General features: G+C 41.8%; 1 protein-coding gene across 5 annotated transcripts in view; it reads right to left on the bottom strand.

The window, feature by feature from the left end:
* The window catches only part of GNPTAB (N-acetylglucosamine-1-phosphate transferase subunits alpha and beta), a 145446-nt gene that overhangs the window by 20157 nt on the left and 100402 nt on the right, over positions 1 to 24887 (bottom strand). For 2 of the 5 annotated variants that reach the window (XM_033953309.1, XM_033953310.1), the window contains 3 exons: positions 22140 to 22225; positions 21862 to 21960; positions 13518 to 13685 (listed from right to left, as the gene is read on the bottom strand). In XM_033953309.1, coding sequence (XP_033809200.1) covers positions 13518 to 13685; positions 21862 to 21960; positions 22140 to 22225 — 353 coding nt within the window. Of the gene's footprint in view, positions 1 to 13517; positions 13686 to 21861; positions 21961 to 22139; positions 22226 to 24887 lie in introns of those variants that run through there. The other 3 variants (XR_004540200.1, XR_004540201.1, XR_004540199.1) reach the window with 2 other exon arrangements.

The following is a 24887-nucleotide window of genomic DNA, read 5'->3' as shown; positions in this document are numbered from 1 at the left end:
GATAGCCACGTTGTTGAAACCTTTGCGACATGTCTATCTGCTCGACATTTGTCTACGACTGAAATGTCTGTGCTTCAACTCGGGATGTCTTTTGTCCCTTTTGTGCCCATTGATGCCTATGATACTTATGCATATCTTCACCGCTTTTTTGGGCTCTGAAATTAAAACTGTTTTTTGGTTGGGACACTTCTTCTAACACTAATTCTTCTTTTATGGATAGTCACCGTATTCCTTCTACCTGGACCCCTCCGGGGGATCCTGATACGTTTATTTCTGTTTTTGAGAAGTTGGTTCTCAAAGACATTGATCAGCTTCGATCTGTCAATATGAAGCTGCCTTATAACCTTTCTCGTGCTCAGAATTTGGCCATCAAGAGCTTTGCCCAAGACCCTTCCATTGTCATTACTAGGGCCGATAAGGGGGGCAGGGTTGTTCTCGACTCTGTGATGTATCTAATGGAGGCTTCTCGCAAATTATCTGACATTAACATCTATGCTTGTCTTCCCAATGACCCTACTGTTAGGTTTCAAACTGAAGTGTTTGATTTGCTATTTCAAGCTCATCAGGAAGGTATTATATCATCCAAAGAATTTAAATATCTATATTGTCAGCATCCTGTTATTCCTTTCATCTATTTTCTTTCTAAAATCCATAAGTCTTTAATTCATCCTCCTGGTCGCCCTATCGTTTCCTGTAAGAAATCTTTGTTCGAACCTTTGTCCCAATTTATTGATTTTTTCCTTCAGCTTTTTGTGCTTAAGATTACCTCCTATGTATGTGACTCCATGGATTTCATCATTCAGTTATCTAAGGTAATTATACCTGTTGATAAAAGGGATTCGATTCTTTTAGTTACCATGGACATCACGGCTTTATACACCAGTATCCCTCAATCTGAGGCGATACTTACTCTTAGGAAAGTGTTATCAGACTCTATGGCTGATTTTGTCATCAATAAAAACTATTTTCGTTTCAATGATTCATTTTATATTCAGAAGAAGGGCGTTGCGATGGGAGCTACCATGGCCCCCTCTATCGCTTGCTTATTTATGGCCATGTTTGAAGAGTCTTTCGTTTATCCATCTGAATTCTTTTCTTATATTTTTTATTGGAAAAGGTATATTGATGATATTTTTTTCATCTGGCAGGGTTCTCAACTGGATTTGGATAGATTTTTAGTCTATCTTAATCAATGTAATCATCACATACAATTCATGATGGCCTATAATCCGACTGCCATTAATTTTTTTGGATATACAATTGAGCTGTTTTGATGGGCAGTTTGAGACTTCTATATTTCGTAAGCAGACTGATACCAACACTGTATTACATTACCGTAGCTATCATCCTAAGCCCTTACATAACAGCATTCCCATGTTTCAGATGTTAAGGTTGAAACGTTTATGCTCTTCCAAGAATGACTTTAAGATTCAAAGTTATGACATGTCACAAAGGTTTCAACAACATGGCTATCCTATTCCAGTGATAAAACGCGCAGTTAAACGCGCGATGTGTGCTGAACGTCAGTGGTTATTATATCCTAAATCTTCTGAACATTCATCTGATCATAGGGTTACATGTGTTCTGCCTTTTTCTCCCTTGTCCACCCATGTTCAAAACATCATTGGTCAGCACTGGCATCTATTGGGCTTTCTTCCTGAGTTTAAGGAACATCCTAGATTTGCTTTGAAACGCAGCAAAAACCTGGAGGAGCGTTTAAAATTTCATTCTGCTGTCTCTGCTACCAATGATGTTTTGGGTCATGTCCCTTGTGGTAAGTGCAGATACTGCCAATACTCTATGAGCATTGATAAAGTCTTTATTCCTAATATTAATAAACATTTTTTCTTGAACCATCATATGGATTGCAATTCTACTCAGGTTGTATATTGTATTTTTTGTCTGGGCCCAAAAATTTATATTGGTCAAACTAAGAGAGCTATTAAGTCTCGTATTGCTGAACATCTCAGCTGTATTAGAACTTGTAAAGCTGATGCCCCGTTAGTTGACCATTGGGTTCAACATAATCATCTGCTAACTGATTTTTCTTTTGGTGGGGACATTTCCCATGTGCTCACTTATCATGAGCAGAAACTGATTTTCACTGTTATGCCTAGCGGTTTGAATAGGGAGATCGAATGGCTGTTGCCGTATTGAATCAATTCTTTGTGATTTCAGCTGGTTTGATTTGACTTAAATTTTGGCTATTTAAACGCACCTCCCTCTCCCTGTCATCACGATGTTTGCATGGCGACTAGCAGTCTAGTTTCTGACAGACCTTGCTTTGACTTCCTGCCCGGTAGGTTTGCCCTTCTTTGGTTTGCTTGTTTGTTTATTTTGTTTTTTCATCATGTTTATACAATTGTTTGGTATGTTGGTGTGTTCTGTTTGATTTTTAGCTCGATTCTTCCTTTTGAAAAAGAATGTTTTGAAACACGGCCTGTGTTAAGGAGGAGAGAAGAAGTGAAGGATGTTGTTTCACCGTTTTGTTTGGTCCTGTGATCATATGAAGGAGTTCATTTAATTACACTTGTGGAGGATCTATTTGCACCTAGCACTTGCACTTTATATACTTCATTTTGTGGAATTTTTGCTTCTTTTGGCACAGAGACTTGATTGTATGCGATTTTGCACCCTGCACTTTGAACTCTGAACTTTTTAGGAGCCCTATTCGCCATCTTGTATTCCCTGGAGCCTGCACGCCTTGGGACTTTCAGCTGTTTGTTTTATGTGCTTATATGGACCATTTTGAGATAAGTATTTATTCAGCACTTATTTTATTCAATTTTGAATAGTGAACATTTCTTGTGTGCTTATTTTTGCACATGATTATGCTCGTCTTTCATGTGATCATGTCAGTTTGAGTATGTCTATATGTATGTCTTTTTAAAGAAATATTTTTGATGTTATGATATTAATAAAGTTGAGATATATTTATTTATTATATTAGCTATATATTTATACTGATGTAGGTATTACTTGAATAATTCACATCAACTTTTGTGCTATAATGTATTAAGATTTACTGAGAAGGGTTTGCTTGGAGTATATGTATTTAATCATTTGGGAACCCTTGTTTTCAGTTTTTGATCTCTCAGGGTTTTGTTGTTTGTATTAAAATTATTTTGCAAAATTGAAAGGACACATCAATAGTGGAATATATAACTGCCAAATATGAGCGTGTTGCTGCAGAAAGATCCAATGCTTTAAATAAATTTACTAAAATATGGAGTCACTGAAATCTTATAGCCCTTATAGCCATGCACCTGTTAAACTATAATGATTGATTATGATTTGTCTGAATAAGATGCACATCCATACTGTCCTTTTTGCTGTATTTATGATAGTATCAATGATCATTAATTTAATTGTTAATTTGCTATTTATCTAGATTTATTTGTTTTGGTTTCTTTTCTTTTTACCTGTTATTCATACATATGGCCTATGTTATATTGCACTGTATTGTGATGAGATTCATATATGTATGATTTTTTCTTTAAATACCAATACAAATATTTATTGAACTAAAAAAAAACCTGTTACCAAAGTACATAGATCACAAACCAGAGCAGTGATGACCAAGAGGGAATCACTGACAAGACCGGACTTTCAAGCAGTAACAATGATTTTATTCAAGCATTCCAGAGCAAAAGTTCCAGTAACTAAACAATCGTGTTTCAGAAAACCATGCCTGCATCAAGAGTCCAAATGGTCTGATTAAATACAAATGTAAAGATGTGCCCCCATAATTGGCTAGTCTATTGTGGGTACTTGAGTGGTTCTGGGTTCAGTACCATCAGAAAGGTTCAAGCAGGAAGTGACATTAATGACAATGACAGCCAAGAGTGATTGCATAAAATATATTGTGCTGAATAAGCTTAATATTACAGAAATGCAATACTTACACTTGTTCCTAATGTACAGAAAGATATTCTATTATTGAGCTGCTTTGGTGTTTTTGTGAATGAGAGAACAGACAGATAATATGTCTGCACTGACATGCCTAAGATCAGATCTGTTTAATATAATCTCCCATAGGCCTTTGCTGACATTGGTTAGGCCAACAGAAAATGATGTTGACCGCTAGCATTCAGCAATGCAAGGCTGACAACAATAATCAAAAACAAAACTGTTGTATTCAATTTTTTCAAATTTCTAATATGCTTCAATAAATATTTATTATTATTTCACATCTTAAAGCTCTCTCATAGTCTTCTATTCCTCAATTGACCTCAGGGCTACATTCAAACAATCTATTTCATGTATAATTCAAATATATTGTAGCAAGCCTCCTCATCGGTCAAATTTAATCAAGCTCCCGATCCAAGCCGCCGCCATCCTGAACGAGCATGCGCGTGGCCTCACCTCTCCTCCCCTCAGTCAGCCGCTGCCCCGACAACACGCTCACCACGTACAAGCATGCATTGCAAACTTTGGTTGTGGAACGAATCTTCTGAGTTTGCATTAAGGCCTATGGGGAACTTTGCTTTGATAAACGAGCGTTTTGCATTACGAGCATGATCCTGGAACGGATTATGCTCGTAAACCAAGGTACCACTGTATATGCTGTTGGGTTATTTAACATATTTAGTTAGACTGTCTATTAGATGTGTTCTAATGGTGCTTCATGTTTGTTATAGGGGACTTTCCTTGAAACAGCTAATAACGAAACGTGAATTCACATCAGAGTCCCTCCATGCTGCTAACTAAGGGCTCCTTTTATCAAGGTGCGCTAGCATTTTTAGCGCATGCTATAGCGCGCGCTAGCTGAAAAATTACCGCCTGCTTAAAAGGAGGCGGTAGCGGCTAGCACACGCGGCATTTTAGCACGCGCTATTCCGCACGTTAAGGCCCTAACACACCTTTGTAAAAGGAGCCTTAAGATAAGTGCCTACAGGCATAATATCCTATATAATAAAACCCTAGAGTGCTCATGCGCTCTTGAAATTTCGTGATCCCTGCCGCCGTGATTTCTGATCCGTGGCAGCCAATCTGGCGGCAGGGAATATTCTGGCCACTCCCCTCCTCCCGCCCTCACTCACCCTGGAAGCCAGGCAAGCTCTCTCCCTGCCCACGTCCTCGGCAGGGAACACACCTCGGCCCTCACTCGCCACTGCCGCCACTGCAGATCCTCCTGTAAAGAGCAGCCTGCGATGGTGTCCGGCTTTAGCGAACCTCGCAGGCCGCTCTCCAACTCGGTAGCATGTTCCCTCTGACGCGATCCCGTGCGTCAGAGGGAACGTGCTACCGAGGCTGGAGAGCGGCCTGCGAGGTTCGCTAAAGCCGGACACCATCGCAGGCTGCTCTTTGGATCAGCAGCGTGAGAGGAGCCGCCGCTAGCACTTTTAAAGCTTAGAACAAAAACCTTTGGCCGCAGCAGACCAGTCCGCGGGAAGGGGGAGGGGCCGAACAGAGCAGGCCAGATCGCAGGGAGGGGCCGAACGGAGCAGGACACTCAGGTAAGAGAAGGGGATTGCTTCACAGGGACCTGGAGGGGAAGGGAAATATCACTGCTGCTTCTGAAAAGGAAAGTGGGGGGGGGAAGGGAATGGGGGGGAAATGCTGCTACTACTTCACAGGGACCTGGAGGGGAAGGGAAATACCGTTGCTGCTTCTGCAAAGGAAAGTGGGGGGGGGAAGAGAAGGGAATGGGGGGGGTGGGGGAAAATGCTGCTACTACTTCACAGAGACCTGGAGGGGAAGGGAAATATCACTGCTGCTTCTGGAAAGGAAAGTGTGTGTGGGGGGGGGAGAGACAGAAAGAAATAAAGACAGACAAAGGAGGCCAGGGAGAGAGACAGACAGAAATAATGACAGACAGGGGACCAGAGAGACAGACAGAAAAAAAGACAGACAGACAAAGAGTGCCAGGGAGAGAGAGAAAAATAGCAGGAGGGAGAGAGACAGAAAGAAAGGAAGACAGACAGGCATATATTCTAGCACCCGTTAATGTAACGGGCTTAAACACTAGTTAATCTTTATAAAATGCTTGATTAAATTTGACCGAGGAGGCTTGCTACAATATATTTGAATTATACATGAAAGAGATTATTCGAATGCAGCCCTGAGGTCAATTGAAGAATAGAACACTATGAGAGATCTTTAAGATGTGAAATAATTAAAGTATTTATTGAAGCATATTATAAATTGAAAAAATTGAATACAAAAGTTTTGATGTTTACTTTGAGTGTTGCGATTTTGAAGAACTAAGTTATTAGCTTCACTCAAAGATATTTATACATTATATAGTAGGCCTAGTATTTGGTGATTAACAATAATCAACAAGGATAATATAAGCCTTGTTAAAAACACATTATGAACAGCATCTTGCACATGATACATTTTTAACAAGACATAGCCTTATATAGTCTATCCAACAAAATAAACCCTTAAGGTACGATGGATTGCATTTGTTTGCTGATTATTGTATCCAATGAGACCCCTTGGATGCAGGCACAGATTGTTGAAACTCAACTGTGTTTGGTCTTTAGAACTGCTGCTTTTGGACACTTCAATAGAATCGTTGTTTCTGTTTGGAAGTCCAGTCTTCTCAGTCATTCCCTCTGGGTCATCTCTGCTTTGGTTTGTGATCTGTACATTCATGGGGTGTCAGTTCTTTTCCTTGTGCGTAAGAAGGTGCATAGGCAAAACATACTCAAACATTATGAAAAGAAAATAGTTTTACAATTATTTGAAAGTTCAAATGGTGTATTTTTACAGCAATGGTATGTATGTTCACTGAAAACCTTTTGAAAATTTATAATATCCATTAAATTTATAGCCAGACATTCTCTCCATGGGGTCATAGAGCTTCTGTGACATCTGTATAGGAACTGCATCCAAGTATCCAGTAATAACAGATTTATAAAATACACAATTTCCAAAATTCACATCCTCCTATGGTAAATACATGTTTGATTTGGTTTTGTTTTGATATTTTTTGTTTTGTTTTATTTTTGTTTGTTTTTTACTGTTGCAGTTCTTAATTCTATTAGGTAGAGGAGAACCAGAGGACCAATAAACAGGCACTGGAAGGAAAAGACTGTGCCAGCAAACAACAGGAGTATTTTCATCAGGGCACAACAACTGGGAACAAGAACAAAGCAATCATCAATATGACCTGAGATTAAATGCCTTTGAAATGGATAACTTTTTGCAAGAGTCTCAGGCTGCCAACTTCCACAAGGTTATTTTTGTCAGATCAGAGGGTTAATGGTCCTGATTTTCCACTTCATAGTAACCCTAAGCTTATTTGAGGATTTTAAATTCTACAGATCTTGTTTGACTGTTTTGAGGCACTATGCTGTGTTTTAGGAAGTTTCAGATAGATAACTACTACTCAGTGGTGCCTCTGCAGTTCTATGATTGGCATGATTAAATAAGCAATACCAAGGAAAATCAACATTTAGATGGAATTCAAATTCACCATTTAGAAAAAAAAATAAGCATAATACAGCTAGAAAACGTAGCCATAAAGAGCACTTTTTTTTGCAAAGGTCTTTTCAGTTAGGCAATTAGAAACTTGTTTCAGTTAAAGAATGATGCCCGATTAAAGGGAAAAGTTAAAAGGGCAGGATCAGTGCAGGGGTAGCTGGCATCACTTTAGAAGCATAGCTAACAAAAAGGTAACCCAGACCTCAGTTGTTCCTTGTACTAAAGAGATGCTTAGTGAGGATCAGCTAACAGGAAGAAAAACTCAATTTTAGAATATCTTGCCTACTGGCATTCAAACTTGGGAAAGGTATACTTGGGCTTAAGTAGGTTATTCCATTGTTCCTCTCTTTTACATTTTTAGATCAGTACTCTACTTTTTCAGCAAAGTCAGTTTAGGCAATAGTGTAGCCTTTAGAGTCTCTGTTATAGTTTTATATAAAGTGTTTTTGTCTAGATTAGTATTTTAGGTTGCATTTCAGAGCATAAGATCAGGTTAGAGCACAGGCTGCAGTTGAGGAAGTTCTCTATTTAGTGTAAATTCCTACCCTCCCATCCTAAGGCTGATCTTTTGATTTATAGGCTCTTCAGCCAATCAGTAAAAGGGCATTGCTTTGGTAGGATTTTTTCTGCTTTTTCTTCTTTTTTTCATCAGGTGTGAGTACTTCTGTAACCACAATATGGCTAGGAAATATCATGTCATCAAAGCTATTGTTCAGGCTACAGCGCTACAGCTTCTGTCTCTGTGCTGACAAAAAATGTTACCCAAACAGAGGTTGAGGGTCCATATTCAAGCTGTCTTCAGGAACAGAGAGGAGGTGGCAAAACTGAGAAACATCCATGAGAATGAGAGGTATATTGATGAAATGCTTCTTGAGACATCAAATACTTCCAGCAGTGGGGAAGAAAAGGCTATGCTGACGGAGGATAGCTGGACTCAAGATTATGGAACCCTGCAGGACTGATACTGTAACTCCAGCTGCCCTTGAACTAAAGAATCAGTACGCAGCCCTTGAAATGGAGGAGATGGGAACATCCCAGGGAGAGGAAGGACCAAAGCTTGAAATCCCCAAAGTTGCAGGATCCATGACTACTAGGAGGCGTAAGGTAGTGGTGATTGGTGATTCCCTTGTGAAGGGTACAGAGGCGTCCATCTGCAGACCAGACATGATTGATGACCTGGGAGGGATGCTGTCTGCCTGGTGCCAAAATACAAGATGTTACAGAGAGCCTGCCAAGACTCATCATGCCTAATGACTATTATTCAATGCTGCTCATCCATGTTAGCATTAATTATACTGCTAGGTACCCCTCCGAACATATCAAAAGTGACTTTGTGGCTCTGGGAGAGAAGGTGAAGCAGTCAGGTGTGCAGATGGTATTCTTGTTGATCCTCCCTGTCGAGGGTAAATAATAATAATAATAATAATAACAACTTTATTTTTGTATACCGCATTACCATAGAAGTTCTATGCGGTTAACAGATGAAGAGACTGTACATTACAGCGAAGTTACATATTTTTATTTTTTTTGCATAGCTACATTGACATTTTCGGCGACGCTACATTTACAGTGAAGTTATTTTTCAGGTCGGCAAGGCCATGGCAAAGAAGCTTACATTCTTGAGATGAATGCATGGCAGTGTAGATGGTGTCTTTGGCAGCATTTTGGCTTCCTGGACAATGAGATGATTTTCCAAGGGCTGATGAGCAGGGATGGTGTGCATGTCTCAAAGAAGTGAAGTGTTTTCAGCAGCAAACTGGCTAACCTACTGAATTGGGCTTTAAACTAGAATCGTTGGGATAGGGTGATCAAAGCCCCCAGGTGAGTATAAGCCCTCAGGTAAGTGAATCACTAAATACCTCTACACAAATGGGAAAAGGAGGCAATGTCTGGAAAGCAGTATATCTAATGCTCAAAGTATGGGAAACAAAGTTCTGGATCTAGAGGCTGTAATGGAAGAAGCTGAGTTGGATTTAGTAGCAATCACGGAGATGTGGTTCATGAAGAACCATGACTGGGATATAGTTATAACAGGCTATAATCTGTTCAGGAAAGACAGGGTAAGAAGAAAAGGAGGGGGAATAGTATTAAAGCAGGCACTGTGGGTCAATCTGAAAAGTGGGCAGAGATTTTATAGTACATATTCAAAATATAGCTGTAAAAGGGGAACTATTTCTAATAGGTGATTTTAACGTGCCAGATGTTGATAGGAGTATCCCTATTGAGGAGTCTTTTAGAAGTAGGGAGATCCTGGATTCTGTACTAGAAGAACATATTCCAGCAGTTGTTTATAGATTTAGTACTTACAAACTTTCTGATGTTAAAGTGGGAGATCATCTGGCATCCAGTGATTACCACATGGTATGATTTAATATTAATTCAAAATAAAAATGAAATAAATAGTTTAATAAATGTGTGATCAGTGACAAAAACATCAACCACACCAGCTGTAAAGCTGTTATACCTGTTACATCATGGCACATGCCCTCCCTCCTTCCTAACAAAATGTTAACTCAATCGATATCATCCCAGGAGGGTAAAAGATAGAAAATTACTTATCTTAGTTGTTTCTTCAATGTCCTGATTGAAGGGGCAGTGAGCAATTACAGTACTCCAAAAATCCATTCAAAAATAGTTCATGCAAAATCATAAAAGTAATGTCGGTACAAATTCCACTCTGCTTCCTCAACACAGACCGTGTTTCCAAAGAGTCTCAAGAGAAAGAAAGAAATATGAGTTGAGAGAAGTCCTTACACTCCCAAACGTAGCAGTTTACCAACCGCCAGGCGAAATCACGCTATTACAGTACTATAATTGCTGTTACAGTACTGTAATTGCTCACTGCCCCTTCAATTAGGACATTGAAGAAACTACTAAGATAAGTAATTTTCTATCTTTTACCCTCTTAGGATATCGACTGTTTGCATTTTGTTAGGAAGGTAAGGAGGGCGTGTGCCATGATATAACAGGTTTAACAGCTTTCCAGCTGGTGTAGTTGATGTTTTTGTCACTATTAAACTATTTAGTGATATTTATTTCATTTTTATTTTTATTTTATTTGGAATTCTCTTGAGCTATGACACACATTATTTGAGGATTTTGTTATACACAGATAATCTCTCTTCTTGTTCTTTTATGATTTAATATTAAAACATGTAGAGAGGGCTCATTCAAAAGTAACGGTTCTAGACTTTTTAAAAAACTAACTTTATTCAGACGGGGGATTACATCAAGGAATTGTCTGAATGGGAATATCTAGAAGAAGTAAGAAAGCAGTGGGAAAAACTGAAAGGAGCTAGTTTAAGGGCAACAAACCATTTTGTAAGTAAAAGAAGGCCGCTTTGGTTCTCCAAAGTAGTAACTGATAAGCTAAGAAAACTATAAAACTACAAACTACAAAAGATCACAGAAAGAAGAGGACAGGCTAAAATATCTAGAAAAATTGAGAGAGACTGGTTAAGTAGTCAGGAAAGCAAAGATGCAAATAGAAGAAAAAAATAGCCAACATGGTAAAACAGGGAGACAAGATATTTTTTTAGGGATATTAGTGATAGGAAGAAGTGCAAAAGTGGCTTTGTGAGACTCAAATGTGAAGGAGAAAAATCTGTAAAAGCTGATAAAGATAAGTCTGACTTGCTTAACAAATATTTCTATTCTGTGTTCACAACTGAAGCGCAAGGAGCTTGGCTGCATTTCTTGTAGAACAAAGCTACTCAATCCTGTCTCACGGTCCACAGGCAGGTCAGGTTTTCAAGCTATCCATGAGAAATATTTGAATGCATGGCTTCCTCCCTCATGCATATTTATTTGCTTCTTATCCAAGGGTCCTCGACCCAGCAAGCTTTGAACATATTGATTCATTCTTTGGTAATTTCATGTCTGGACTATTGCAATTCATTATATAAAGGAATAACAATGAAGGAGATTAGACATTTACAAATCATACACTACACTGCCATAAGAATAATCGAAAATGCCAAAAAATACAATCATATCACGCCACTTCTGTTACATGCACATTGGCTTCCCATACCCCATAAAATAACTTCTTATTAATTATATTTATTGATTTTTAAATCATATAATCAAGTATACACTTGTACAGAAAGGAGAGTCATTAAAGAAAAATACACATTCCAAGTAAAGCAATAATTATAATTAAGCAAAAATAATCATAATCTCCTCAAGTCCTCAATTGATGGATCCAAGATGTAAAACAGTGAGCCTAACAAGAAAATCTTAGTAATATATCGAAAAAAGAAAACAGGGACACTGTTAACTGAAGTGACCAAATTAAATAATGAACACTCATGTTATTTTTATCCCAGCTTTCAGGTGTGCAGCTGACAGAAAGGTTGTAAGTTGTATAGGGTCAAAGAAAACATATTTTTGCTTTTGATATATTATCACACATTTGCATGGGTGTCTTAAGAAGAAGGAGGCTCCAAGAGCAATAGCTCCCGGCTTCAAAATAAAAAATTCACGATGACGCATTTGGGTATCTCGAGCCAGATCCGGAAATATTTGTATTTTAAGTCCCAAAAATTATTTTTGAAGTAAAGTCTTAGCAACCATTTTTATCCGGTGCTAAGGCAACAGTGAGAAGTAAAGTTGCAGGTGTCGCAATTTCCTTATCCGACTGTTCCAATATCAATGAAACATTTAAGTTCTGTTGGACCTCTATAGGTAGTTGTTGTGGTTCTTGATATTGTTGATGTTGTCCTTCAATTTTCCGAATAGGCAGATAATAAGCCTGAGTTAAAGGTGGAAGCAATTCTTCTGATATATCCAATATTTCTATCATATATCTTTTTATCATCTCTCTCAGAGATATTGTTGCCACTCTAGGAAAATTGATCAGCCTGAGATTGTTATTGCGAGAAAGATTATCCAAAGCTTCCAATTTTCTTCTCATATTCATATTATCTCTCATTAATGTTTCATTTAGTTGTTTGGTGGCAACATTTGCCATAGAATAACTTATAAAATCGCACTTGTAACTTTCAAATTGATCCAGAATAATCCACCTGATTTCCTTAATAACATATTAATTCCATATACTCCATCCAGGATACTCAGATCCCAGTCGCAAAATTTACTTTCCATTCTATCCCTCCGCATTCTGAGCATCACCCGTACGACTAATTTTGCAATCACTGCACCGACCATTTGGAATGCCTTACCTAGCGAACTGAAAACTGAAAACATTCCTCTTGTAAGGATGCTTTTAATCCTTAAATCCTTCTTGCTTCTGTCTCCCGAGTCCACCTAGCTCTAGTATTTCAGATGAGAGCCCCCTTTCCTCTTGTACTGCCCTTTGTCGGACTGTTTTCTTTTTATGATGATGGATTTCTACCCCTCTAACCTCCCGTTTATGTCAGTCTTGTTAGCCTCTTGTTAGCCTCTCGTTTGTCTCCCCCGTTTTTAGTGCTATACTTATTAAAAACATGTTGGGTTTTTTTTTTTAATGTAAACCGCCTAGAAGTATGATAGGCGGTATATCAAATTTTTAAGAAACTTGAAAACCTGGCTTGCCAAGAGAGGGTGCATGGAGCAGCTGCAGACTGCATGCATGTGGCTGTTGGCTCTGTCCCAGAACAGGAAGTTGACATTAGAGGGAGTGGGGGCCGGTAGAGCTGAAGGCCACGAGAATGTGAATCGCAGCCACTTGACTGCTCCATGCACCCGGAGTGGACCATTTTTGCTGCTCCGCCCTTGGTATGCTAGAGCCTCTGCTAATTTAATAAGACCTAACCATGTGCATAGAAACCTTTTCCAAGTTTCATATACAAACAAAACATCAGTAATTCCTATATTTTAAAAAGGTTTTTTTTTTCTCCTCTAAACATGCCTCCCCCCCCCCCCCCCCCTCTACAATCTAATTCAGGACACAGCACCAGCAACCACATTCCCTTGCATTTTTGTTTTTGCACATAACAAAGTTAACAGTAAATGACAGCAGATAAGACCTGAACAGTCCCATCCAGTTTGCCCATTAGTTATAAATGATTAACTTGTCTCTTCTTTGATATTTCTGGAAAATAGACTGTAAAGTCCACCTGGTATTTTCCTGGGAAACATACCATTCTCGAAGTTCATGCATATGGAGAAATCGATTCCGATATGCTCTTGGCAGCTCAAACTGCGATGGTACAGGAAACATAGACTCATAAAAATCCCGAAGCACCGCCTTCACTGTATGGGCATCCTTATGACTGTGGTCAATGTTGTCGTTCAGGCAGATAAATTTCCTAAGGAAAAGCAAACTGTCTATTATCTATGTTGTATTAAAATTGCTTAATCTTACAATTCTGTATCTGACTTCAATTTATCTCCATCTTATACAAATTGCTTCTACTATATTTTGATTATACTTTTAATATGCCATCTGCTCTGGTTTAAGGCAGAAATAAATACACAAACATTCTAGGTATTCCAAATTTGATAATCACAAAACATAGAAAATAATTTTTGAGCGGGGGATTGGTAGCATGGAATCATTTACCGTATAAGTTCGAATATAAGCTGAGATTTTTGGGCTCAAAAATGGGGGTCCTTTTGCTCCCCGCTGAACACTGGCGCATCTGTGCTGCAAAGACATAGTTGATGTCACTTGAACGACTCTTATGGGGGTAGTTCTATAATAAGTATATATAGGTGCATATTCTATAAAATAAAGTAGGGGTGTGTATATGCCCAACTGCTGGTGATATGTGGGCTTACACGTAAGCACCTATGTGCTTCTATTCTAATCAATTATACATACAATTAGCATGTGAATGTTAGTGCCTACCTTTTATATACTTATTCTTTATTGGCTGGGCTGTGGTGTCATGAGCCTTCATTTTGCTTGTATTTTAAAAAACACCTTTTTAGATGATCCTTGACCAAGGGCCACAGATTGCAATTCTCTAATTCTGGCCAACAAATGTCACACACTGCTACTACAGAGCATCTGGACTAGACAGATATTTTCTTATGAGTTATTAAATGTTTATGTATTTTGAGCCAAAGCAGTTTCTTCCAATTCCTTTGCATTTCCTGGTCATTCAGAACCACTAGACAAGATATTTTCTTATGAGTTATTAAGGGCTCCTTTTACAAAGGTGCGCTAGCGGTTTTAGCACACGCTAGCCGCTACCGCCTCCTTTTAACCAGGCAGTAATTTTTCGGCTAGCGCACGCTTATCCGGTGCGTGTGCTAAAAACACTAGCATTGACTGTCACATGTATGACTACCTCCCTTCCAGGAGGCAGGCCTACATATGCAGTCGATGTCAGGAACTGGCTAGCCTAAAGAAGGAGATCGGGAGACTACAGGTCAAAGTACAGGAGCTAGAGGGACTCCGCTCCATAGAGGAACCAAGGGAATTTGAACCAACCGAGGACACCAGCAGAGATAACCACATCGAGGAGGCCTGCAAGATGGTAGAAACACAGGATCACCCGCTCTTCAGAAGGGAACAAACGGATGGAGGACAGGACCCGCCAGGAGCCACCAGGACCCACCAGGAGCCGAGGGAGAGGAACCTTGCGGAGGAACCAACCAGGAGAAGGAAGGATTGGAGGATCCAATCATCGACACAGACCTGAGACCCAGGAGGAAGCTGAGGAGAGGAAAATCTGCTATCGTGGTGGAAGATTCAATCCTGAGAGAGGTGGACAGTCACATAGCAGGAGGCAGAGCAGATCGCCTAGTGACATGTCTCCCAGGGGCGAGGACAAAGGACATCTCCGACAGAATCGAGAGTATCATGGAGGGAGCTGAGACAGAGGACACAGCAGTGATAATCCACGTCGGAACAAATGACGTCAGCAGAAGGAATTTCAACATGACTACACTGACCGAGCAGTTTAAGATCCTGGGGAGGAAGCTGAAGCTGAGAACAGGGAAGATAGCCTTTTCAGAGATCCTGCCAGTACCAAGAGCAGATGCGAAGAGGCAGAACGAGCTGCAAACAACAAATGGATGGCTGAGGCGATGGTGTGACGAGGAGGGTTTCCTCTTTGTACGGAACTGGTCAACCTTCCTGGGGAAAAACAAGCTCTACAGGAGAGACGGACTGCATTTGAGCATGGCTGGGACGAGGATGCTGGCACGTAACATCCAGACCTGCATAGACATGAATTTAAACTGATAACAAGGGGAAAGCCGATAGTCGATCTGACCTCGACACATCGGACCACAGTATCAAGCAAGGATACTGAAACAGAAAATGGCGATAGTGGACTAGAGACAAAATGGACACTTTATGGACATAAACCCAAAGATGCAGCACAGGGACCCGAGAGGCAACTAGAAATAAAGAGCAAGACAAGGAGGAAACAGCAGGACCCAGAGGGCTATCAAAGAACAAAAAAGCGGGCAGAGGATGGGATAGACACACCACAGGAGGCAACACGTGAGGAGAACAGCAGGAGCAACAAATCAAGAGTAGATCCAAAAGAAAAGGTAACAAACTGGGACTTAAATTGCCTATATACAAATGCTAGGAGCCTAAGGACTAAAATGGGGGAGCTAGAAGTTATAGCCGGAAATAAGGACATAGACATAATAGGAATCACAGAGACATGGTGGACAGAGGACAACAAATGGGATGTGGCCCTTCCAGGGTATAAACTCTACAGGAAGGACAGAGCACACAAAAAGGGGGGAGGAATAGCACTGTATATAAAGGACTCCATTCCTTCATCCAGAACAGAAACAACAATAAGGGCAGACAGTCTGGAGTCACTATGGGTTAAGCTGACAGGAGGGGAAGGAGCTGACATCAAATTGGGATTGTACTATCGCCCACCAGGACAGTCAGAAGCAAACGACCTGGAACTGGAGGCCGAACTGAGGCAGGAGTGCAAAAATGGAAGGGTGGTGGTTATGGGGGATTTCAACTATCCGGGAATAGACTGGGACATTGGGCACTCAAATTGCACGAGAGAAACTAAATTCCTAGAGGCGATAAGGGACTGTTTCATGGAGCAGCTGGTCACGGAACCAACGCGAGGGGATGCCACTCTAGACCTAATCCTCAACGGGCTAGAAGGACCCGCAAAGGAAGTGGTGGTAATAGCACCATTAGGGAACAGTGATCACAACATGATCCAGTACAAATTAAACATGGGAACATCAAAGGTGAAAAGAACCAAAACGACAGCACTCAACTTCAGAAAGGGAAACTACAAGGACATGAGGAAAATGGTAGGAAAAAAGCTCAGCAGCAACTCAGGGAAGGTGAAGACCGTAAAGGAAGCTTGGACACTGCTTAAAGGCACAGTGCTCGAGGCACAAGACCTGTGCGTCCCAAGGTTTAGGAAAGGGTGCAAAAAAAATCGAACTAGAAACCCAGCATGGATAACATCTGCAGTTAAAAAGGCGATAAGCGACAAGAAATCATCCTTCAAGAAATGGAAAAAGGATCCAACAAAGGAAAACCAGGAAGAGCACAAAAGACACCAGAAAGAATGTCATCGATGTCAGGAAGGCAAAGAGAGAATATGAGGAAAGACTGGCAGGAGAAGCAAGAAACTTCAAACCCTTCTTCAGGTATGTGAAAGGGAAACAACCAGCCAGAGAGGAAGTGGGACCACTGGACGACGGAGACAGGAAAGGAGCGATAAAGGAGGAAAAAGAGATAGCTGAAAGGTTAAACAAATTCTTCTCGTCAGTCTTCACCAGAGAGGACACATCCAATATCCCAGAACCCGAGGTGATTATAAACGGAGAACACGACGAAAGGCTGGTACAACTAGAGGTAAGCAAAGAGGATGTCCTCAGACAGATAGACAGACTAAAGAGCGACAAATCACCAGGCCCGGACGGCATCCACCCAAGGGTACTAAAAGAACTGAGAAACGAAATAGCAGAGACACTTCGCCAAATATGTAACCTCTCCCTAAAAACTGGGGAGATCCCAGAGGACTGGAAAATAGCAAATGTCACGCCCATCTTTAAGAAGGGATCAAGGGGTGACCCGGGATACTACAGGTCTGTGAGCTTGACCTCGGTTCCTGGAAAGATGATGGAAGCAATGGTAAAGGACACAATCTGCAAACACATAGAAAACAATGGAAAACTGAAGGCGAGCCAGCATGGCTTCTGCAAGGGAAGGTCATGCCTCACGAACTTGCTGTACTTCTTTGAGGGAATAAACAGTCAGATGGATAAGGGTGAATCCATAGACATCATTTACCTTGACTTCCAAAAAGCCTTCGACAAGGTACCACACGAACGGCTACTTAAAAAACAGTGGAACCACGGGGTGCAAGGGGATATCTACCGATGGATCAAACACTGGCTAGCGGGCAGGAAACAGAGGGTTGGAGTCAAGGGCCAATACTCAGATTGGCAATGGGTCACGAGCGGAGTTCCGCAGGGGTCGGTGCTGGGACCTCTACTATTCAATATATTTATTAACGATCTGGAAACGGGGACAAAATGTGAGGTTATCAAATTTGCTGATGACACCAAACTCTGCAGCAGGGTTAGAAACACGGAAGACTGTGAAGACCTACAAAGGGACCTAACGAGACTGGAAGACTGGGCAAAAAAGTGGCAAATGAGTTTTAACGTAGAGAAATGCAAGGTCATGCATGTAGGGAAAAAGAACCCGATGTTCAACTACAAAATGGGGGGAACACTGCTAGGGGTGAGTAACCTGGAAAGGGACTTGGGGGTGATGGTCGACTCATCACTGAAACCATCGGCGCAATGTGCGACAGCCTCAAAGAAAGCAAACAGAATGCTGGGCATCATCAAAAAGGGTATCACAACCCGGACGAAGGAAGTCATCATGCCGCTGTATCGCGCAATGGTGCGCCCGCACCTGGAGTACTGTGTTCAATACTGGTCGCCGTACCTCAAGAAGGACATGGCGGTACTCGAGGGAGTGCAGAGGAGGGCGACTAAGCTGATAAAAGGTATGGAAAATTTTCCATACGCTGACAGGTTAAAAATGCTGGGGCTGTTCTCCCTGGAGAAGAGGAGACTTAGAGGGGACATGATAGAAACCTTCAAAATCCTTAAGGGCATAGAGAGAGTAAATAAGGACAGATTCTTCAAACTGAGGGGAGCCACAAGCACTAGGGGTCACTCGGAGAAATTGAAAGGGGACAGGTTTAGAACAAATGCTAGAAAATTCTTTTTTACGCAGAGGGTGGTGGACACATGGAACGCGCTTCCAGAGGAAGTGATAGGCCAGAACTCTGTACAGGGGTTCAAGAAGGGTTTGGATAGGTTCCTGGAGGATAAAGAGATAGAGGGGTACAGATAGAACTTGAGGTAGGTTATAAAAGTGGTCAGAAACCACTTCACAGGTCGCAGACCTGATGGGCCGCCGCGGGAGCGGACCGCTGGGCGAGATGGACCTCGGTCTGACCCAGTGGAGGCAACTTCTTATGTTCTTAAAAGGAGCCCTAAATGTTTATGTATTTTGAGCCAAAGCAGTTTCTTCCAATTCCTTTGCATTTCCAGGTCACTTAGAACCACTAGACAGATATTTTCTTATGAGTTATTAAATGTTTTATGTATTTTGAGCCAAAGCAGTTTCTTCCAATTCCTTTGCATTTCCAGGTCACTCAGAACCAAAGATGGGATCTAACTCCATGAATCTTCAAGTTCATGGTTCCCTATTGATGATCCCAGGCTGGAGGCCATATACCAGAGTTCCGTCTAGAATTCTGTTATTGTAGGCCAAGAATCTGGCCAGTTAGTGTTGCTTTCAAACACTTTAGTGTCGCTAGCCCCCAAGTACTCAGGGACCAGACTGGAGATCTTCATATGGCAGTGCATAGCACTTGCCATCTGAGCCACATGGACACCCCTTGAGCTCTTTATAATTGATATGTTTATATATGAAGAGCACAATACCCAGCTAATACAAATTAACACTTCTTTACCTCTCTAGGCTTCCCCTCACCCACCCCATCCCCAACCCACGAAAAAGGGCACACTCTAGACTTCACCACTTTCATTGATCTTACCGCCTTCAAAACCTCAACCGACGACACTCGCTGGGAACAAGTCCCTTGGTCTGACCACTTCTTAGGGACTACCTGCCTCCCCATCTTCATGTCACATCTTGACTCCCCACCCCACTCCTCTCATTCCATAACATTCCGCAAAAAAACCTCGTACAACCTATTCTGGTCCAAATTCCTCAACAAACTCTCCTCCAACCCTAGACCTACAGACCCCGAATCACATTGGCACAACTGAACCGCCCTCTCCGAGTCCACCTACCACTCCCTTGCTCCATTAACCACTAAAACCATCTCCTACCCCCGAAAGGCCCCCTGGTACCTACCTCTTCACAGAGAATTGAAACAGAAATGTCGCGCTTTGGAGCGCAAATGGAAAAAATCTAAATCCCCCTCTGATAGACAGACCTGAGGGTTAATATTAAATTTTACAATTCAACATTAAAAAAAGCCAGGAAAAACTTCTTCGGAGACAAGATCTCTAAATCCAACAACCAGATCAGTGCGCTGTTCAACATCTGGCGCTCCCTAACTACAAAAAAAGACCCATCTTTGCTCCCACCATCTCTATCAGCCGATGCCCTTGCAAATTTCTTTAACGAAAAGGTTACCACCCTAAGATGCTCCTTCCCTCCCACAGTCTCCTACAATTCCCTGACCTCTATTGACCTCAACCCTACCCTACCTGTATCCACCCCCATTCCTGCCGACAGATCCTGGACCGCCTTCGATCTTGTCTCCGAACCACAAGTCTCCAAACTCTGCCTCAAACTAAAAACTTGCAAGTGCACTTTGGATCCTTTCCCGTCCTATCTATTCGAGAATATCCCTACACAGGCCATCGCTTCCCTCACCGAACTCATAAACTCTGTCCTAACATCGGGCCTTTTTTCCCCCGACATGGGACACATTTCATTGTCCCCTCTACTGAAAAAGGCCGACCTTGATCCCTCCATTCCATCAAATTACCGTTCTATAGCAAATATCCCTCTCCTAACCAAGTTATTAGAATCCATCATATCCACCCAACTCTCATCCTACCTAGAAAGATTCTCTATCCTCCTATCCCACCAATTCGGCTTCAGACCCAACTTCAGCACCGAATCCCTCTTAGCCTCTCTAATCTCTAAGGTGCAACAACTCCACTCTCGCAACAAATTTGCTGTTCTTCTTCAATTCGACCTCTCCGCAGCCTTCGATGTCGTCCACCACGACATCCTAATCTTCCAACTCTCCGAAATAGGCATAAGCTCCACAGTCCTAGATTGGTTCTCGAAATTCCTACGCTTCCGCTCCTACACCGTTAACACAAACGGTACCTCATCCCCCCCCCCTGGAAGCCGAAATGTGGAGTCCCGCAAGGCTCACCCCTCTCCCCTATCCTTTTCAATATCTACATGTCCTCTCTGAAACTCCTTCATCTATCCCCCCTAGAAACTCTCTACTCCTACGCTGACGACATCCTCATCCTCCTCGAGACCGACTTGAACCTCTGTAACCTCGCTGAGAACATATCCACGTGTATTACGAACCTCCAATCCTGGGCCCAATCTGAACAAATGAAACTGAATGAGTCCAAAACAAAACTACTTTGGCTCGGCCCAATTTCAGATCATTTACCCACCTCCATCCCACTACCTTCCGGCCCCACTCTTCAGCTTGAGTTTTCAAGCAAAGTCCTAGGCATCATCTTAGACTCCTCTCTCTCCTTCAATGATCACCTCAACTCCCTGGTAAAAAAATGCTTCTTTAGCCTCCATATGTTGAGGAAAGTAAGATCCTGCTTTCATCATTCTCATTTCGCCATCCTCGTTCAATCCACCATCCTCTCTAAACTGGACTACTGCAACTCCATCTATATAAGCCTAACTAAGAAAAACCTCCATAGACTTCAGCTAATTCAGAACGCCGCGGCCAAGCTTATTTTCGCAAAAGGAAAGTTCGATCACGTCTCCCCACTCCTCTCCAAGCTTCACTGGCTCCCGTATACTCCAGAGTCCTCTATAAATGTGCCTGCATAACCTTCAAGATTCTACATGGCATCCTCCCTCCCGTTATCCCACTCTTCTGGAATTCCTCAAACCCACTCTCCACTAGATTCTCCCAAAAACTAAAACTATCTTTCCCATCTATAAAAGGTATATCCCGCACAGAAAAACATGGAACATCCCTCCCCTTTAGAACCACAGAACTCTGGAACAACCTCTCATCCCCACTCAGAAATTCTAGCTCCTTCCAATCCTTCCGCAAACACTTGAAAACTTGGCTCTTTTCAAAAATCTAATCTCCTCCCGTTCTCTAGTACCCTGTTCCCTCTCTATCTTCTCAGTCCCTCTCCTATATCCCTTTGTAGTTCCTTTCCTCTCAACCTCTGTAAACCATGCCGAGCTCTGCGCTTGCAGAGATGGTGCGGTATACAAACCTAAGGTTTAGTTTAGTTTAATCAAAGAAATACCTTGGATTTTTTCTTATGTCATCCAGTTGGCCAACCACATGAGAAACATTGGTACGAATCATCTTGAAAGCAATTTCCTCCTCTCCCATGGTTTCAAACCTATTTTGAGATCAGAAACATACACATCAAATTATGCTAGTACAAATTCATTTCAAGTTGTAAATACTACTATCAGATACAATAGGAATTAAATAAATAAATAAGAAAAAATAAATACACTGAAAAATATAGGATATATATATCTAAATTGAATAATATAACAATACAAATAACCATACCTGTATTTATTTTTGTCCTTGAATGCTTTACGGATTCGATCAGTTACAGGTTTGCAATTGACTATAAGCTGTTTAGTTACCGGAGGCTGGAAAAACAAATAGAAGGAATGTTCAGCATGTACACCTATGTTTGTTTCAAAATTTGGAGCCATCTCTTCAACTAATGTAGTTTCAGCAGAAGGCCCTTATTTTGTCTACATAATATGCTATTTGGTTTTGTTACAGCTAGAAATATTAAACACTTAGGTGTGTGTCCAGCACTTATGTGTACATGTTATGGAACACTTATGAGGAAAGACTAAAAAGGTTAGGGCTCTTCAGCTTGGAAAGGAGACGGCTGAGGGGAGATATGATTTAAGTCTATAAAATCCTGAGTGTAGTGGATCAATTTTTCAGTCCGTCAAAAATTATAAAGACTAGGGGACACTCGAAATTACAGGGAAATACTTTTAAAACCAATAGGAGGAAATATTTTTATCCCAGGAAAAGCAGGCAGCCCATTCTCACATATGGGTGACGTCACTGATGGAGCCTCGATGTTGAAGCCTCGCAAGCAGACTTGCTTGTAGAAACTAGAAGTTTTGAGTCAGCCGTACCGCGCATGCCTTCCCGCCCAGCATAGGGCGCTTCTCCTCAGTTCTCAGTTTTCTGCGGAGCCGAGAAGTCCATCTTTGACTCTCTGTGTTTAACTTACTTACTTCGTGCCTTCTCTCACCGTGGTTTGTGTTATTTTTCTTCACAAATCGCTGTATTTATTTTAATTTCTTTAATTTTTTAAAAAAAATTTCTTCCGTTCGGCTGCCAGGGCAGGCCGCTCAGCCGCAGTCCAGGGGCTTCGACCTTGCAGCGGCTGTTTTTCCTCCTATGTCCCGGCCAACAACAGGCTTTAAGAAGTGTAGCCAGTGTCAGTGTGCGATTTGTCTCATGGACCCACAGTAGGTGCCTCAAGTGCCTTGGACTAGACCATCATCTGAAGTCGTGCGAGCGCTGTGCTATTCTTCAACCTCAAGCCCTTAAACGTCATCTACTTTCAGTGGAGAAGCTCTTCGGGATGGATTCGACCTTTTCCTCGACTCCGAAGCCAACCACGACCTCACCTTCGACCGAGGATCCTCCTGCCTCCACTGCTTCTACCTTGAGCCTCATAAGACCTTCTTCATTTGCAGCCGGTCTTTCCTCGACGACGTCTGCTATATCTTCCCCTGTATCCTTAGGTCAGATAGCTCAGCAGACAGTTCCAATGGTAGTGCTTAAGGTGCCTAAGACTTTCAAGTTGAAGCACATTTTCACTGCCTCTGTGGAACCTCCAGCCAAAGCAGGTGGTCCGGTTTCAGACGCGGACCCATCCTTGCCAGCTTCTTTCCAGACCATGTTAGAGAAGCAATTCATCCAGTACCTCACTAATATGGGACCGAAGCTTGCTACTCTAATCCAGCCTGGGCATCCTGCAGACTTTTGCGAGGTTGAGCCTCTTCCTGTGCCTTGGTCTGAGCCTACACACTCTATGCAGGGAGCAGAGTTTCTGCGAGTGTCTGGTCTGGCATCTATGCACGTAAAGCAAGGAGCAGATTCTTTGCAAGTGCCTCGACAGGAATCCTCACACTCCATACAAGGAGCAGAGTCTTTGGGAGTGCATCGAGGTTCCTCCATCAAACCTCTGGAGCTTCGATCCACAGCTTCCAGCCCCATCCATTCCTTGGTGCCATTGACTGCTTCCATCTCCGGAGCGAAGTCTCCTCGAACTTCGAGATCTGCTTCCAAGCACCATTCTCACCGACGTTCGAGGCCTTCATCGAGGCATACTTCCAGGCATAGCTCTTCTTCTACTAAGCCTCAATCTACACCTTCTAGTTCTACTAGACCACCAACTCCTTGATCGAAGTCTCCAATTCCAAACCTCAAGGACTCAGCGGTTTCGATTGCTTCGTCCAAGTCTCCCTATTCTTTTGATGCCTTTTTTCCGGCCGAAGCCTCATCTTCGACCCAGGCTGCCTCTTCGTCAGATGGCTATTGACTTGGACCTTCAATTGGATGTTGGTTCCAAATACTCTAAGGAGTATCTCGAAGTCATGCATCTGCCTCAACCTCCGGCAGAGTCACTTAATCTTCCTCTTCATAAGCTTTTGTCTCAGACTTTTACCAGATGCCTGGAGACTCCTTAGGCAATTCCAGCTGTTCCAGGCAAATTGGACTCCAGATATAAAACTCTCCATTGCAAAGGATTTGAGAATTCACAATTATCTCACCAATCCCTACTTGTGGAGTCATCCTTGAAGAGGTCCCATCCTTCCAAGATTTATGCTACCATTCCTCCTGGAAGGGAAGGGAAAACTATGGACAAATTCGGACATCGCATCTATCAAAATGCCATGATGTCCTCTAAAGTCCTTAATTACAATTTCCATTTTATCACTTATTTTGAGTTCCTCGTTACTCTTTTGCCTAAATTTTAATACTTATTTAGATACTCAAAAGCACTTTGAATTTCAAGAAGTCATCGCTTCTCTATCACAACTCAGTTTACATCTGCTTCAGTCTTCTTACGATGCCTTTGAGTTGTCTGCCAGGGCGGCTGCTTGTTCTGTAGCAATGCGCCGCCTTACTTGGTTTCGTACCATTGACATGGATCCTAATCTTCAGGACTGCTTGGCTAATATTCCTTGTGCAGGCAATGATCTCTTCGATGAATCTATTGAGGCAGCCACCAAGAAATTGTCTGAGCATGAAAAATCCTTTGCTTCTATTGTC

Source organism: Geotrypetes seraphini, chromosome 7 (genome assembly GCF_902459505.1).
Source record: "Geotrypetes seraphini chromosome 7, aGeoSer1.1, whole genome shotgun sequence".
Taxonomy (NCBI): domain Eukaryota; kingdom Metazoa; phylum Chordata; class Amphibia; order Gymnophiona; family Dermophiidae; genus Geotrypetes; species Geotrypetes seraphini.
This window is presented reverse-complemented; position numbering and strand designations above follow the sequence as displayed.